Source organism: Alosa alosa, chromosome 6 (genome assembly GCF_017589495.1).
Source record: "Alosa alosa isolate M-15738 ecotype Scorff River chromosome 6, AALO_Geno_1.1, whole genome shotgun sequence".
In the NCBI taxonomy this organism is placed as follows: domain Eukaryota; kingdom Metazoa; phylum Chordata; class Actinopteri; order Clupeiformes; family Clupeidae; genus Alosa; species Alosa alosa.
In genome coordinates, this window is record NC_063194.1 from 11,290,441 (window position 1) to 11,305,796 (window position 15,356).

Here is a 15,356-nt window from a genome sequence, read left to right on the forward strand (position 1 = left end):
CAACCAAACTTGGTATGTGGACTTGGGACTACATCCTGAGGATGCACAATTAATTTGGTTTGCTTTCACCTCTAGGGGTGCTATAATTATCAACACTTTCACCGATGTAAACCAAACTTGGTATGTGGACTTAGGAGTACATCTTGAGGACACACAATAAATTGGGTGACCTTCGAATCCAGTCCAATCCAATCCAATCTGATGTAACACAACACAGTCAAGTCCAGTCCAATCCAATCCAATCCCAACTCTTGCTTAACTGCTTGGCCCCCTCATTGCTGCTTGCAGCTATATTTGTTGGTTGTATTTCAGCTCTTTGTCTCTTACTCTCCTCAATCAGTAGCAAAATCAAGTCAAGAGAGCACTTATTTAGGATAGCTTCCCACTTACTCTTGAATCCCATGTTGTCTTTGCCAAAAGAGGGAAACTTCACAATCCTTAGTTAGTTTGTTAGTTTTTCTGAATCTTCTTCCTTTCACCATCTGGGCTAAGGTTGAGATAAACATCAAAGATGCTTTACTACGAGCAGAAACTGCAGGAGCTACTAAGATATGGTGTTGCAAGATTGTCCTTGTGGTGGTATTCCATTGTGAGTGGATGGTCGGAGCGGCCAAATTGTTGAGGACCCTTCTGCAATGTGCAATCTGCATTTTGCTCCTGAACCTGTACACTTCGTCTGAGTGGGGCAGCAAAGAGCAGTTAGCCTTCGCTTGCAGAAGGGTCTAACTGCGGGCTCTCTTTAGCCACTTCCATCTTGAACTGGTCTCGGCTGCCATATCTCCGTGGTGGCTTTCTTCAGAAGTTTTGAATCCAGGCCAACCTTCTGTGGGATGTAGCAGACTAATGTTGCTGGGAAGCCTTATATTAGGCTATACTTTCAAGTAGTTTTTCTGATCTTCTTCTCACCTTTTGGGCTATGCAGGCATAATTAGAGTGTTTTTACATGGCAACGCTTTATCCTTAACAATTCAAGTCATGTTTTTGAAATTTTCCTAGTTTTCCTACAGTCAATGTGGTGACCAGCGACAAGCTATTCTTATGTTTATGGTAGCCTATTCATTGATTTCAATTCACTCATATAAAAGTCTTTAAAACCATGCCATTGGCGTAATGCCACTATCAATATCATAATACTCACAAAAAGATATAGTCACTATAGAGTGAAACACAACATTTTATTGTCTGTCAAAACATACACTCACACACATACACACCCTCATACAATCCCACAAATGGTCTCGCATTCACAATACCAACATAAGTATAAACAGTAGCATCAGAACATTTTGAAATCTTTAACATTTTAGAGATTTTACTATAAGCCCCCAATTATTAGGAGGTATTCTTTCACACAACCACATACATTAATAATATATATGTTTTGTTTTGAAAATTCAAGAAGAATCCCTGTTATAGTCTTTCTTTCATTACATTGTGTTACCATGGCTTATAGTCCTATAGTGCAAGGCTATATATGTTTCAATTACTGCTCTGTAAATCTTTTTACGGTAAACATTCATTATGCATCCAGTAAATAACTGCAAGTGTATGAAATAGCATGTTCCTTCATAGGAACACTGAAACTTTTTGGAAAATTAGCTTATTTGCCATTTACTCAAGAGTTCTAACCATTGTGTTTCAGACTGGGTTTTTGCATGCACAGACAAGAGATGGGTATGTATTCTCTTAACTCTATTTTCTCAAAATGGTGGCATATTCTTCTAAATAACAAAATCAGGAAGACAGTGTCTTTTCATTAAACACACACTGTATAAACTATACAGCCCGCAATTGTAAAAAGGTGTGGGTTTTAAAAAATGTGTTTGTGAGAGGCAGTGTTGACATATATGCTGGCCAATATATTGCTCACTGAAATAGACTGCCCTGCAACTGAATGGCCTCAGGTAAACTATTAAAAAAAAACATGCCACACCCCTTTCTTATCTATAACCTGTCTTTGTGTCTACATCTGTTCATCCATCGCTGTGCTTTGTAGTGCTGTAAACACTGTACAGTTCAACGTTCATACACTGCCCTGTCAGGCAAATACAGGGACTACGTGAGTGAGGAGAAGGAGCCTATAGGGAATAGACCCCCCCCCCCCCCCACACACGCACCCACACACAAAGGGAATAGGGTGCCCCCCCCCCACACACACACACACCGTCCTCACCCCCAGCCCCATCTTCACCCCTGCCCCACATACCCATGCTCATTTCCCACACTGCCCCTTATTGCCAAGTACTGCTGGACTGCTGGACTGGCCTTCTCTGGTAACTAGAAACACTGGACTTAAGGAGCTGTGGTTGGAGCTACCTGCCCAGGTAAACTATTAAAAAAAACATGCCACACCCCTTTCTTATCTATAACCTGTCTTTGTGTCTACATCTGTTCATCCATCTCTGTGCTTTGTAGTGCTGTAAACACTGTACAGTTCAACGTTCATTCACTGCCCTGTTAACAGGAAATGACAAGTGGGTCATGGCCTTTAATGGCCCCCAACCATAAAATAGCACAGATGAAGCTCACCACTTTGCATTGAAATTATTGCTTTTGCCAGTACCTGCTCACCTGTACGCATATGCACACACATAAGCATTATGCATTCACCAGGCCTACCCATCTACCTTCCTAGTTTGCACAATGACATCAAAAGTCAGGGCAACTTTGAGCTCCAACCACAGCTCCTTAAGTCCAGTGTTTCTAGTTACCAGAGAAGGCCAGTCCAGCAGTACTTGGCAATAAGGGGCAGTGTGGGAAATGAGCATGGGTATGTGGGGCAGGGGTGAAGATTGGGCTGGGGGTGAGGACGGTGTGTGTGTGTGTGTGGGGGGGGGGCACCCTATTCCCTTTGTGTGTGTGTGTGTGTGTGTGTGGGGGTCTATTCCCTATAGGCTCCTTCTCCTCACTCACGTAGTCCCTGTATTTCCCTGATTGGGCTTCCCTGATTGGGTTTCAAAGCCGTTTCTATCAGACTATCTCTGGTATCATAGCAGTACAGGAACACTGTTGTGCTGGGGATTGAGTCAGGGCCAGCATGGCCCTTTGAGGTTGGCTGCTAGCCATGATTCTCAATCGGGCAGAGTGGCTAGAGGTGAAAGACCACACTGGTGGATGGGTGCAGCTCAGAAAGCTGCCAATTGATCTCCAGATGCTGGGCCGATCGGTTACTGAGAAACAGGTCTCGGATTCAGGCCTCTTTGATTCCAGTCTGGGCCTCCTGGCCCCGAAATTGTCAGAGTTGTAAGGACAGGACCCAAGAGATTTCAAGCCTCTTTCAGGCAGAAGTGCAAGTGAAAGCAAACTCGCTTTATTGCGACCACAAACTCACAAACTCACTCTGACCTGACAAAAAACTGACAAAGGACAGAGGAACAGAGGGGTGTAGATATACACAGATGACTGGACGAGACCAAGAAGACAATAAATGGGGAACAGGTGAGAGCAGAAACAGAAGGAAATTAGCAAGGCAGGGAGTACAGAGACTTTCTAATGAGGAGACACAGCACTCAAAAAATCCTGCATAGAACTGCATGGGGTTAGTTTGTAACGCCAGTTGTCTACACATATCCCGCCCCTTCCATGGCAAAAATGTTGACATGTAAATACATTGTGCCAATCATGTGGTGTGTTGTGAATACATCATGCGCATTTCTGCCTAAAAAAATCCCCGATAAGTGCCCAAAAAGCATTACAATATGGCTTGACTAAAAGGACTTTGGTACAGACCAAATAAGGGGAGGGGCAGAGACAGTCACATGACAACAGACAGGTAAACAGAGAGCGCATGGGAAACGGCAACAAGCACATGAACACAGAACATTATACAAAATGGCCACCAGGATGGCACAAAGGCAGTCAGTCCAGGCAGGATCCTGACAGAAATGGACACAGAGTTCTGGACAACCCCTTGCTGTTGTTGTGGTGTTGTTATTTTCCAGCCTCCATTTTGACTGATTTAGAGTTTAGGCCCTACAAAAAAAAAGCTAATTACTAAACTACATTGTGCATATGTGGACCAACCTGAGAGAATCCTTTTCACAACAGCATAGGTTGATCCTTCATTGACTAAGCTGCAAACCAATTTAGAAAAATAAAGAATATTGATACAGGCAGTCAAATCATTCCCTAAATTCCAAAGGCACACTGCATAATCTGACTGCCTGCTCAGTCACTCACTATTCAGTGACTGTTAAGGACTGTTCAGTCTTTGTGTAGATGTTCCTAAGCAAGTACTCATACTGGTCATAATTGTCCAAAAAGTATTTGGGAGCATACATGTGTTCTTTGGGGTCTGTGGGTGGGTAGTGTCCCACTGACCCATCGAACCAGCCTCCAGTTCTTATCAACCTGCGGATGTAGCTGAGCTTGCGTTTATCCTCGAAGTCGCCCCACCGCGGGAAGTCACCATTTTGCGCTGAGACAAGCTTGTAGTAGATGCCCTCAGGCTTGAAGCACCAGGAGCAGTGCCAGCCAGCATAGTGAATCGGACTCCCGATCGACCAGGGTACCAAAATACGGCCTGTGTTGTTTTCGTAAGTGCGGAAACCGGGCATGGAGTAGTAATCACGCCGTCGTAAATAGATTCCGTTGCCTTTATAAACATCAAAGAGCATCCTGACAGTGCAGCCGGACAACACATCCAAGGTGCCCAGCTGCTTCCAAAAGAACCCGTAGATGGACTTACGCAGGTGCAGCCCGAACGGTTCCGTCCAGCCATCGAAGAGCTTAAGGAAGACAATGCCTTCCCACACTGGGATCTCGTCTGCGTCGTTGATGATGAAGACGTCGTCCGGCCGCGCGCCGCGCATGCGGGACAGGCCATTTTTCGAGAGAAACGTGCGCAGGTAATCATCGGCGATCCAGCCGTTTTGCTTGCCACCCTTGGGGAAATGGTCCAGGAAGATGTAGAGTATCTTGTGCCGCACGTAGTCAAAGGTTCCGTTCATCAGTTGCTCGAAGAACAGCAGCTTCCGGGGAGTGCCGTATGCAGTGAAGTTGGACTCACAGACCATGAAGAGGTCCACCACATCAACCAGCTCATGGAAGCGGGCGTGGAGCAGATCAGTCTCGTGGTTGATGTTGATGGCGTTGATGATTCGACGGGGCACTTCCCGCGGCACCAGTCTGCTCTTGGTGGGCAGGTTCGAATGCTGAACTACAGTTGGGATTCCACAGTGGTCGCCATGCCAACCTTGAAGACATCTGCACTTCACTAACCTCTTAACAGCAGATGAATTCTGTGCCGGGCCGGAGCTCATATTTTTTGATTCGACGCTGAGAAGTGCTCGCTGGTTTGTATTGATTTCCTTGGGTTGGTTCTCAACTAAACTTTCCTTGGTGGATAGTTTTGTTCCTCTCCGAAAGCACTTTCCCCCAGATCTGGTCCTCACAAAGTAACTTGTGGTGTCATCTTGGAGTTGGAAAATGTGAAGGTGAAGCTCACCCATGGGCCCTGGTGGTTTTGGAGGAAATGGTTTATACATCCCCACATCCTGTTAAAAGTAAGAGAGATAAGAGTTAATTCACATGTAACCATTTTCAGCTAAACACAGCAATATGTTTTGAAGCCTTGTACCATGTTTTTTTTACTTGATATGCAATTAACCATGATTAATAAAACATACACTGGACTTAGTATCAGAAATATTGTGATCCTTATATTTGTTTGCAACATGTTGTTCTTGCTTCAGGCCTGGAGTCTATGAGGGCATATATCCTGAAAAGGATTATACAGTATATTATGTATATGATGGTAAGACTGTGCAACTATGCAAGCTACAGTAGATGGGGCAAGACAACATCGGCTCCTTTCCCAGTTACCAATGTGGTTAGACAAGGTGAAATATTGTCATCTGTTCTTTTTCATTTGTACATGGACTTAAACTATCCACCTATTTAACTGTTCAGTTATTCCAACTATATTAAACCTCATCTACCTAGTTCAGTCATTCCAACTACATTAAACCTCATCTACCTAGCAAATAATTTAACCTTTTAAACCATCCACTTATTTAACTGTTCAGTCATTCCAACTTTATTAAACCTCATCTACCTAGTTCAGTCATTCCAACTATATTAAACCTCTTCACGTTGGTTGCCAATTAGCACATCATCTGTTTTAACAATATATTTCACACCATATGTTTTGCATTTTCATGCACTAGTAATTCCCTGGAATTGCGTTTTCTAGTTATAAACTATACACTAGGCTACTAAGTAACGTCAAGAGTATTTAATTTGCTGTTATGAATTAATTGTATACTGTTTGTTGTCTTTCTTAATGGGGTTTTGTAATGTCGGGACAATTTATCTTAGGATAGCTAATGTTTAAACCATAAATTATATACGTTGGAGAGAGATGCCGTTGGAGACGCGGCGCGCGCTGAGAACCCAATTTAAAAGTGAAAAATACTTAGCGAACAGCTTATTGCCTATCTACCAACATTATATGGGGGAACCGGAATTCATTGTTTTTCTTATTGTAGGGCTTGATCTGACTTTATCACGCACATTTGCAGTGGCAGTCAAGCGAGCAGGTGTGTCAACGACAACGGTAAGTTACCAGGGCTGTCTGCCAATGCATACCCCATTAAAGGCCAAAGTAAAACATTTTGATATTGAATTTTACTGACAGAGCTTTCAATTCGGCAGCTGTGGCCTACTGGTTAGCGTTTCGGACTTGTAACCGGAGGGTTGCCGATTCGAACCCCGACCCCTCGTTGCTACCCAAGCGCTGCTGTTGTTGCAGGCAGCTCACTGCGCCGGGATTAGTGTGTGCTTCACCTCACTGTGTGCTGAGTGTTTCACTAATTCACGGATTGGGATAAATGCAGAGATTAAAATATACTTATACTTACAATTAACCACATTATAATCAATAAGCCAAAATCATAATTGTGTATCTGTGCCGAATTTCGTAATTCAAGTCCAGTGTAGAACTGAATAAGAAAATCATAAGGCTGTATATCTTGAACTTCCAGTATGTGAGAAACTTGGCTTGCCTTAATATCTCCAACCTCAAGTATGCAGCTAATAAGGAAATATAATTGTTATTTAATTAAACAAGGTGAACTTCTCCCCACTGTGCAATGCAGAAAAGGATGCTACAAGGAAGGGAATTCAAACACACTCAACACCTTACCATCTAATTGATGTCATTGTGGTTCATTGAGATATCTGACATTTTTTCTGTTAATTGGCTTGGATACAAAAGGACATTGTCGCCTTTGTCGGTGTCCTTATGTGAACTTGCACAGGTAACCTTGCTCATCTTTACTTGCGCACGACTTCAGTGCTTCAGGGCAGCCGTGGCCTACTGGTTAGCGCTTCGGACTTGTGACTGGAGGGTTGCCGGTTCAAACCCCGATCAGTAGGCACGGCTGAAGTGAAGTGAAGTTCCCTTGAGCAAGGCACCTCACCCCTCACTGCTCCCTGAGCGCCGCTGTTGTTGCAGGCACCTCACCCCTCACTGCTCCCTGAGCGCCGCTGTTGTTGCAGGCAGCTCACTGCGCCGTGATTAGTGGGTACCTCACTGTGTGTTCACTGTGTGCTTCACTAATTCACAGATTGGGATAAATGCAGAGACCAAATTTCCCTCACGGGATCAAAAGAGTATTTATACTTATACTTCAGATCAGAGCTGATGCTTCAGCAAAGGCCGTCACTGAAAAGCTGTGAATGTCGTTGAACACAGCTGTTCTCACATTAGCCATCTCACATTAACCATTGTTGCCTAATTACCAATTATTCATCAAGTAGTATCTACTTTTTTTTTAGTGTTTTTCACATAGTATTTTGCAGTATTTTTAAAATACAAAAATACACACCAATAAAGTATTTTGATACAAAATACAGAGCCATTTCCTTAAACCCAATAAAATAAAAATTACAAAATACTATTTTGTATTTGAAATACATATTACATGTTTCAGAAATCTTGACATGTCTAAGTTTTGGGTTGCAATATACAGGTAGTGGGCTCTCTGTTAATTTTAATGAGTAGGCCTAAGCCTAAAGTTACAGCATTTCTATCACAATTGACCAGACTTTGACCTTTGGTCTGCTTTTAACAAAATTCTGGCTATGATTGTTCCTTGTATTGCATCATGAGCCATCACTGTGCCTATTGCATTCTACTGTTGTTAGCCTTAAGCCTAGCTCAGTCATTATGTTATACCACAACAACATAACAATCAAATTCTATGATTGCCACTGATGTGAATGATCTCACAAATCACACAAACCAAATCAAGTTTTAAAAAAATCGCAAAAGTATCGAAATTGAGATTCTTCAACTTCACTTAGTATTGGTATTGAAACACTAATGTTGGTATTGTGACAACAGGAGTTGGGGATGTGTCCCCACCAAAGCTTAGACCAAACCTACGCCCTTGTAAGAGTTGGCTTCACCCACAGATGTGTGGGCTTGTTACTTTGACATTTCATGTGTGTAACATGCTCCCGGCGTCGTGAATAAAGCTGCAGTCTCACACCAGTTGTCTTGGATTAATTTTGACCACAAAATCTTTTAGCAAACATCAATAAACGGCACAAACACGTTTGAACTGAGAGTTATCGGTGTGTCAACGAGGTTAAGGGTAACATTAAGTTCCCTCATTTTGCTAATTCCAGTTAAACGGCCAAAACTGTCTCGAGTGTACTCATTGTAGAACTGCTTTCAATAGCCGGATTGTGTAGCTCGGTTTAGCAAGCTAAGCCTTTTGCCGTAACACCACATACTCATAAGTTGCATCTTAATTTATTCTCACATGAATGCACATTCCCTACAATGTCTGTGGGAATAGTTTTAACAAGTAATGTGTACCAGTTGGTTATGTTACACTGACGATACAGTTAGCAACCTAATGATGCTACCTATGTTACACTGACGATTAGCCAGTTAGCAACCTAATGATGCTACCATTGTATATAGCTTCCAGAGAAATTTGTCGTCAACATTGGGCAATCAAGGGTGAATTAGGTTGTTAGCATACACTGGGCAGTTAAGTAAACACAATTCATTTAAATTATTGTGTTCAGAAACAAGCAGAACTCCACCTGAATGTAAAACGAATGTATAAAGTCTAAATGCTAGTGAGTTCGCCCATTGACTTCCATCGTGTGATGTTAGCATGCTTTCCCCCTCATGGGGGGCGGTAACCTTTCCGAACGTCTTAACCGACGGTATGTATCGGGAAAGAAGGAACATTGGAGAACGCCACATGAAAATACATCTTTGGTAAGTATTTATCATATGGGTATTGTTGGATTTACAACACGGTTACAATGTCTACTTAACTTTAATGCGTTGAAACTAAGACCAGCATTATTAACCTTTCCCGATTCTCACCGACACTAGTAAATGACGCTAAGCATTGTGGATTTCAGCAGCCAATGAGAATTGGACTTCAGCCCCTGAATTTTCTGATTGGTTGATGAATTGTGGAACAAGCGTAACGTTGTTGACAGTTTTGAGCGAGCACACAGACGAAGTTAAGCGAGCGCGACAGAGATCTCCTGAGGAGGAATAGTGTACTGTATGTGAGCACGTACAGTGAAACTGAAAGAAAGGGGGCTGATGTTGCACATACATACTGTATTGATATTAGCAAACAGGCAAAGACATTTGTGGAGCACAACATAGATTCCTGTTTGCTCAAGTACAAGTTTTTTTGTGCTCGAGTTTAATTTTTCCTCAAAATATAATTTGTGTGCTCGCTCAAAATATTTTTCTGCGCTCAAATTGTGCTATTGCTTGCTCATAAAAGTGGAACAAATGTAACTCCATAGGCAAGCACACTTTCGCAGTTCCCGCCGGAAATGCAGTCTAGTTATTGTTATATCTTGACTTGATATTTGCAGATACTGGTAAATTGAATACCTACAGTACTCCTACAATACAGACTTAAAAACACAAGCATAATGTGAACAGTTGTAGTTATGTTTTAATTGCAGTTGCTTAAGTAAACACACTTCTCTTATGTCCTAATGCCAATATAGTAGACACTAGCTGCTAGCTTGTTGACATAATTATTCAACAATATTGCCAATTTGGGCACATTCTGGCTTTGTGTTACATCAGCCTTCAATGCAGTAGCATAGTCTTTTACATACACATTAATGCACTGAAGCAGTTACTCTTGGTTTAGAATTCACCAAGGTCAGAAAATCCACAGCCTACAAAGGCCTTCTTTTTGATATGACTGGCTGTTTTGCTGAAATAACAACAACTTTTTACCAGAATCACATACCGTTCCTCAACACTGACTGAGACAGTTTTACCCATAGTGGCACATAAACATGTGTATCAAGGCTTCTAGCAAAAATCTGTGAGAACAAAACTCCAAGAACTCCAAAGAGAGTGTCTCAAATAAGAAATCTTAAATGATTGAAAAGGGCATGACCCCAAATCTTGGACAAGTCAGTCACACCTTTTTGGGTCTTAAAAAGAGGACATATCTGGGGGAAAAACAGGATATCTGGTCATCCTGACTTCAAGGTCACTGATGGGCTCTCTGTGTGTGTTAATGCCGGCCATTGAGTATGGCAGCAGATTGTATCAGTTGTGTCCACAACTGGACTGTATTTGGTTATCAATCTCAAAACGTTGTGTGCAAGCAGATTGCGGCATGGTACTTTTGGTATTGTTTTCACTGCCTTCTGTTTTGTGTTCTTATTCTTTAATGTTTGTTCATTAGCATAACAATACACCACACATTATAGAAACACTTTCTGGAACTAATGATGAACCATTCTCATCGACACCACTGGTTGGTACATTTATTCAATTAAATTACTGTCCCAAATTCAAGACATTCCCCACCTTTACTTGTTGCGTCCTACAAGCCAATTGTGATAGTTGAAGCACACCAACTCAGTGAGGGGTGTAGATATTTTGCACAGTTTTATCAAGTGGAGTGGAAGAAAGCACTGCATTTCAGTTAAGCAGCTATGTTTTCCAAACGAAAACAGCCTTAACACCACAAAAAATACTGTGAGATATTCAAGTTCTTATGAGGTATGGGTCACTTTGGACAAATCCCCACAAAACTCTTAAAATAAGGATGGCCTCACGTTAACAGTATTTTGATTTGAAATGGTGGTAAAACCAACTATTTATGGTATTCTTGGGATTTCAATATAATTTTTTAACGTATATGAATACTTTTTTGCATGCATATATTTTCTATGAACTACGGGCTGCTGCAGGAGATCAAATAGCATCAGTGCTTGAACTATTGGTTTCTGACTAGCATCAGCCTAGAAAATCGCCATGTTTCATTTTCTGTTAGTCTTATTACACTTTCTAACTTGAGAGGAGACAAGTTTTAAATAGGAAAATTACCGGAAATCACTTTTAAGCGTGATGCTAGCAGGCGATGATAATCCGATTCAATGATCTATGCTAGGCTGGAGCTAAAAGTGGTATCGTCTGACTCAGAGAACGGCTGGATGAACTGGAGAAAGGTAAAAATCAATTGTTCAGGGTATCTGCACATTTTCCAAGTGCAAATTTAAAGACTTTTAAGACCTTTTCAAGACATCTTAATGGAAAATTAAGACTATACCACGGCAAAAAGATACATACGACAACTTAAAATGGTTTTATGGAACAGTTTTTTTTTTCTACTAATTTTAACCCCCACCCAATTTTGGATGTCTACAGAAGTTACGAAATATATTTTGGCGAAAGAAAAATAATTGTGTGAATTACCTTCACAGCTATAAATGCCCAATTTTAGGGTCTGGGCTGCTTGCTTTTGAAGCTGGCTGTACATATCTGGTTGTGCTTACTGGCTGAGACTGAATGTGCTTCACCTGTATCTGTAATAGCCTATATTACTTGCCAAAGACATGTCCCATATACAGCACAGCAAATTAAAGTTAATCCACTACTTTACATTTTGCATACCAGTTGTATCTAAACAAACCAAAGCTTGACCGAAACATTGTAAAACCATTGTTTTGTTTTAAATTAATTAAGAGAGAGGTCCTCCTCCGGAGCACGTATTATGAACGCACGTTTTTTTTATGTAGCCAGTCGCCAACAATCAAAAAAAATATGCGGTTATATTTCACAACTTTTGCGAAGTAGGCCTACTGGGAAAGGCTGACAAGCAAGCTGCTGACAGATATTACAGGTATTATAACCAGAGACTTTCTAATGTGGAGACACAGCACTCAAAAAATACTCTATAGAAATGCATGGGGCTAGTTTGTCACGCCAATATGGCCGTTGTCTACACATATCCCACCCCTTCCTCGGCAAAACGTCGACATGTGAATACATTGAGCCAAAGGTGGAAAAAGTACGAAAATATTGTACTCAAGTAAAAGTACCAATACCTTGATGAAACATTACTCAAGTACAAGTTAAAATACCGATCTGAAAATGTACTTAAGTAAAAGTAAAAAGTAGTTCATTTAAAATGTACTTTAAGTAAAAGTTACTTAGTTACTTTTTTTTTTTTTTTTGGGGGGGGGGGTTAGGGTTAAAACCCAGTCTCTGGTAAAACAACCAGTTTCTAATGAGGAGATACAGCACTCAAAAAATCCTCCATAGTAATGCATGGGGTTAGTCAGTTGTCTACAAATATCACAACCCTTCCGCGGCAAAACATTGACATGTGAATACATTGAGCCAATCATGTGGTGTGCTGTGAAGACATCGTGCCAATCATCTGTTGTGATCTCGCTGCTGGAGCAAGATTGGTGTCGCGGAAGCCTTACGCTACACGCATTTCTGCGAAATAGATGCACGATAAGTGCCCAAAAAGCAATGCAATATGGCCGCCGAGTGGAGGTACTTGCCTGAAAAGGACTTTGGTCCTAGCTCGAGTTGCTGCAGCCAGCAGCTAAGGCAGCCATGTTCATGCTCCCAGTGTGTAGCGCTGTAGCTGCAGCAACTCGAGCTAGGTAAAACCGATTGTTTCAGTTTTGTTCATACCGACAGTACTCGGTGACGTTGAGAAATGGAGATCTATGTGAAAAATCACCGGAGTTCTCCTTTAAGTTTGAGCAGTAGTTGATTTTCAAAGTTAGTTGCACTCATCCTTGTGTCGCTTTGCAGTGAACAGTAATCCAACTGAAAAGCCCCTCACAGGCAGCTGAGGCAGGCAGGCCAATGTTGAGTTGTTTTTTATATTTGGAAACAAGCAGAAGGTTCAGCAGATTAAAGGGCGTCGAACTGGGGAGGGGAAGTATAGGGCCCCAATGAAGGAGAGGGCCCATGAAAAGTGGAATAATGGGGTACAACATTTTCACCAGGCATTAGTAATAACTCAGGTAATCCACACATAAAAAATCCAAACAACTCCATAAGTAGAGTCATGTGTAATGAAGTGGAATAACACAGGGAAAAAGTATTGAACAAGCTAAGAAAAAGCACTAAGGCAAGGAAAGGGAAGGAACGAGCTGGAATCTGTAAGTAGTTAGAGTAGTTATCCTTTCTATCTGTGCAAATTAATATAAGCTTGGTTAGTATATTGATGGGCTATAAAAAGGTTTTTCATTACCAAGGTGTCACACAAGAAACATTTCATGATGGATAAAAGCAAAAGCTCTCCCCAAGACCTTTGCAACCTTATTGTTGCAAAACATATCAATGAAACTGGTTACAGATGCATTTCAAAACTTCAGAATCTTCAGTAAGCAGCATGGGAGCCATTATCTGCAAGTGGAAGAAACATCACTGCCATGCAGGATCTCCTCGCAATATTTCTGACCAGAAGGATAGTCAATTCCAAAAGCCAAGGACCACTCGGAGTAAGCTCCAGAAAGACTTGAAGGCAGCCAATTCAATTAAATTCAATTAAACAGTTCTGGAAGTAACTAAAGATCAGGATTCACAAGAGGGACCCCTGGAATCTGTTTAGAACAATGGGCCAAAATCACACCTGATACTGTGACTAATACGTTTTGTCATACAGGAAATGTCTTGAAGCTGTCTTTACAAACAAAGGCAGTATTGAAGAAATTTCAGTAGGCACGTTCAATACTTTTTTCCTGTGTCATTCCACTTTAATACACATAACTCTTATGTTTGGATTTTTTTAATGTGTTAATATAATGTGTGGTGAAAATTTCAAATAGACTCACTGGAAATTTAAGCTAATTACTGAAAAAAAAATATATATATATGTCCACCATATATTTATTTTACCTGAATATTTTAACTTCCAAATTAAATGTCAAAATGAATGTCAGACGAAATTTAAAGTTTGACTGACTGGATTTTGTATACAAAACATAGTGAAAACTGCCTAAGGTCACTTTCCCTTGCTAAAGAGCTAAATGGTTTAGTCTGCCTGCACGATTCGTAAGGTAGTCTATCTTTTGTTTATTTAGTTGAGCATCGCTAGTAGTGGACCGCTAATTGTTGTGCTGCTGGTGCAATGTTTTCTCAAGAAAGCCAAGTCAGGTTACTAAAAAAGAGAGACATCAAAATGAGGGGAAACAACTGCTAATAAACTTCTTTCCAAAGAAAGGTGAGCACAAACGTCAAAACACGAAATCCCATGGTGTTTGCTTGAATATCTCAGCTATCATGCTAAAACGAACTGAGACAACCCATTGAAATAGCGGAAAATACACTTTCATAGGTTAGGCTACACATGTAATCTGATGCATCTCGTGATCCAGCTCCATCTCCATCCCTTTAAGAAAGACTGCATGGCGCCAGCTTGATTCATGTCCTGTTGTAGGCTACATGCTAATCATTATCACTAGGCTAGTGGTTTAGGGCGCGATTTCTTTTCTCTCCCTTTCTGTTTTCGTTAGTCTTAACTTTTTTTTAAGACGAAATCGGAGACGCAGACGTTTTCCTGAACGCACTTTTGTCTTCAACCTTCGAGTAGATATTATAATCAATGGTACGTGAAGGCGGCACAATTTGCTTTTCGCTATCCCAGAGCTAACTTGCGACTTGTTAGCAAGTTAGAGAAATCAAGTTAGACTCCAGAGGTCTAAGATGGTCGGACGAGATAAACTCGCGTGCGGAAGATTCCAGAAAATGCAGTCTAGATTTGGCGCCCAGTGAAACCAAGTGAAACGGTGTGTGGGTATGAAGGATTGTGCAGAACTTGCCACAACGAAAACTCAGAGAAGGTACATTAACATTTTGGTAATTTGCTAACGTTCTTGCATATTTTTAGACTCAATATATCATTGAACAACCTGACGAAGCAGCACATAAAGTTAGCAAGCTAGTTAATGTTAGCTACTTGTAAGTTACATCACTGGCTGTGCCGCTTGTATATAAAGCTAACGTTAGACAATTTAACGTTGCTAGTGCTAGCTTACTTTGCCTTATACAGCTTTAGTCTGTATGTTTTGAATGGTGTTAAGCCATGCTG

The 15,356-nt window shown here is 41.2% G+C and overlaps 1 protein-coding gene across 3 annotated transcripts in view; it reads right to left on the reverse strand.

Moving 5' to 3' along the window:
- Positions 1-3,572: 3,572 nt before the first annotated feature.
- Positions 3,573-15,356, reverse strand: part of mgat3a (beta-1,4-mannosyl-glycoprotein 4-beta-N-acetylglucosaminyltransferase a) — a 52,463-nt gene continuing 40,679 nt past the window's right edge. For 2 of the 3 annotated variants that reach the window (XM_048246883.1, XM_048246881.1), the window contains one exon: positions 3,573-5,495. In XM_048246883.1, coding sequence (XP_048102840.1) covers positions 4,179-5,486 — 1,308 coding nt within the window. In that variant the 5' untranslated portion in view covers positions 5,487-5,495 and the 3' untranslated portion in view covers positions 3,573-4,178. Of the gene's footprint in view, positions 5,720-15,356 lie in introns of all 3 variants that reach the window. The other variant, XM_048246882.1, reaches the window with a different exon arrangement.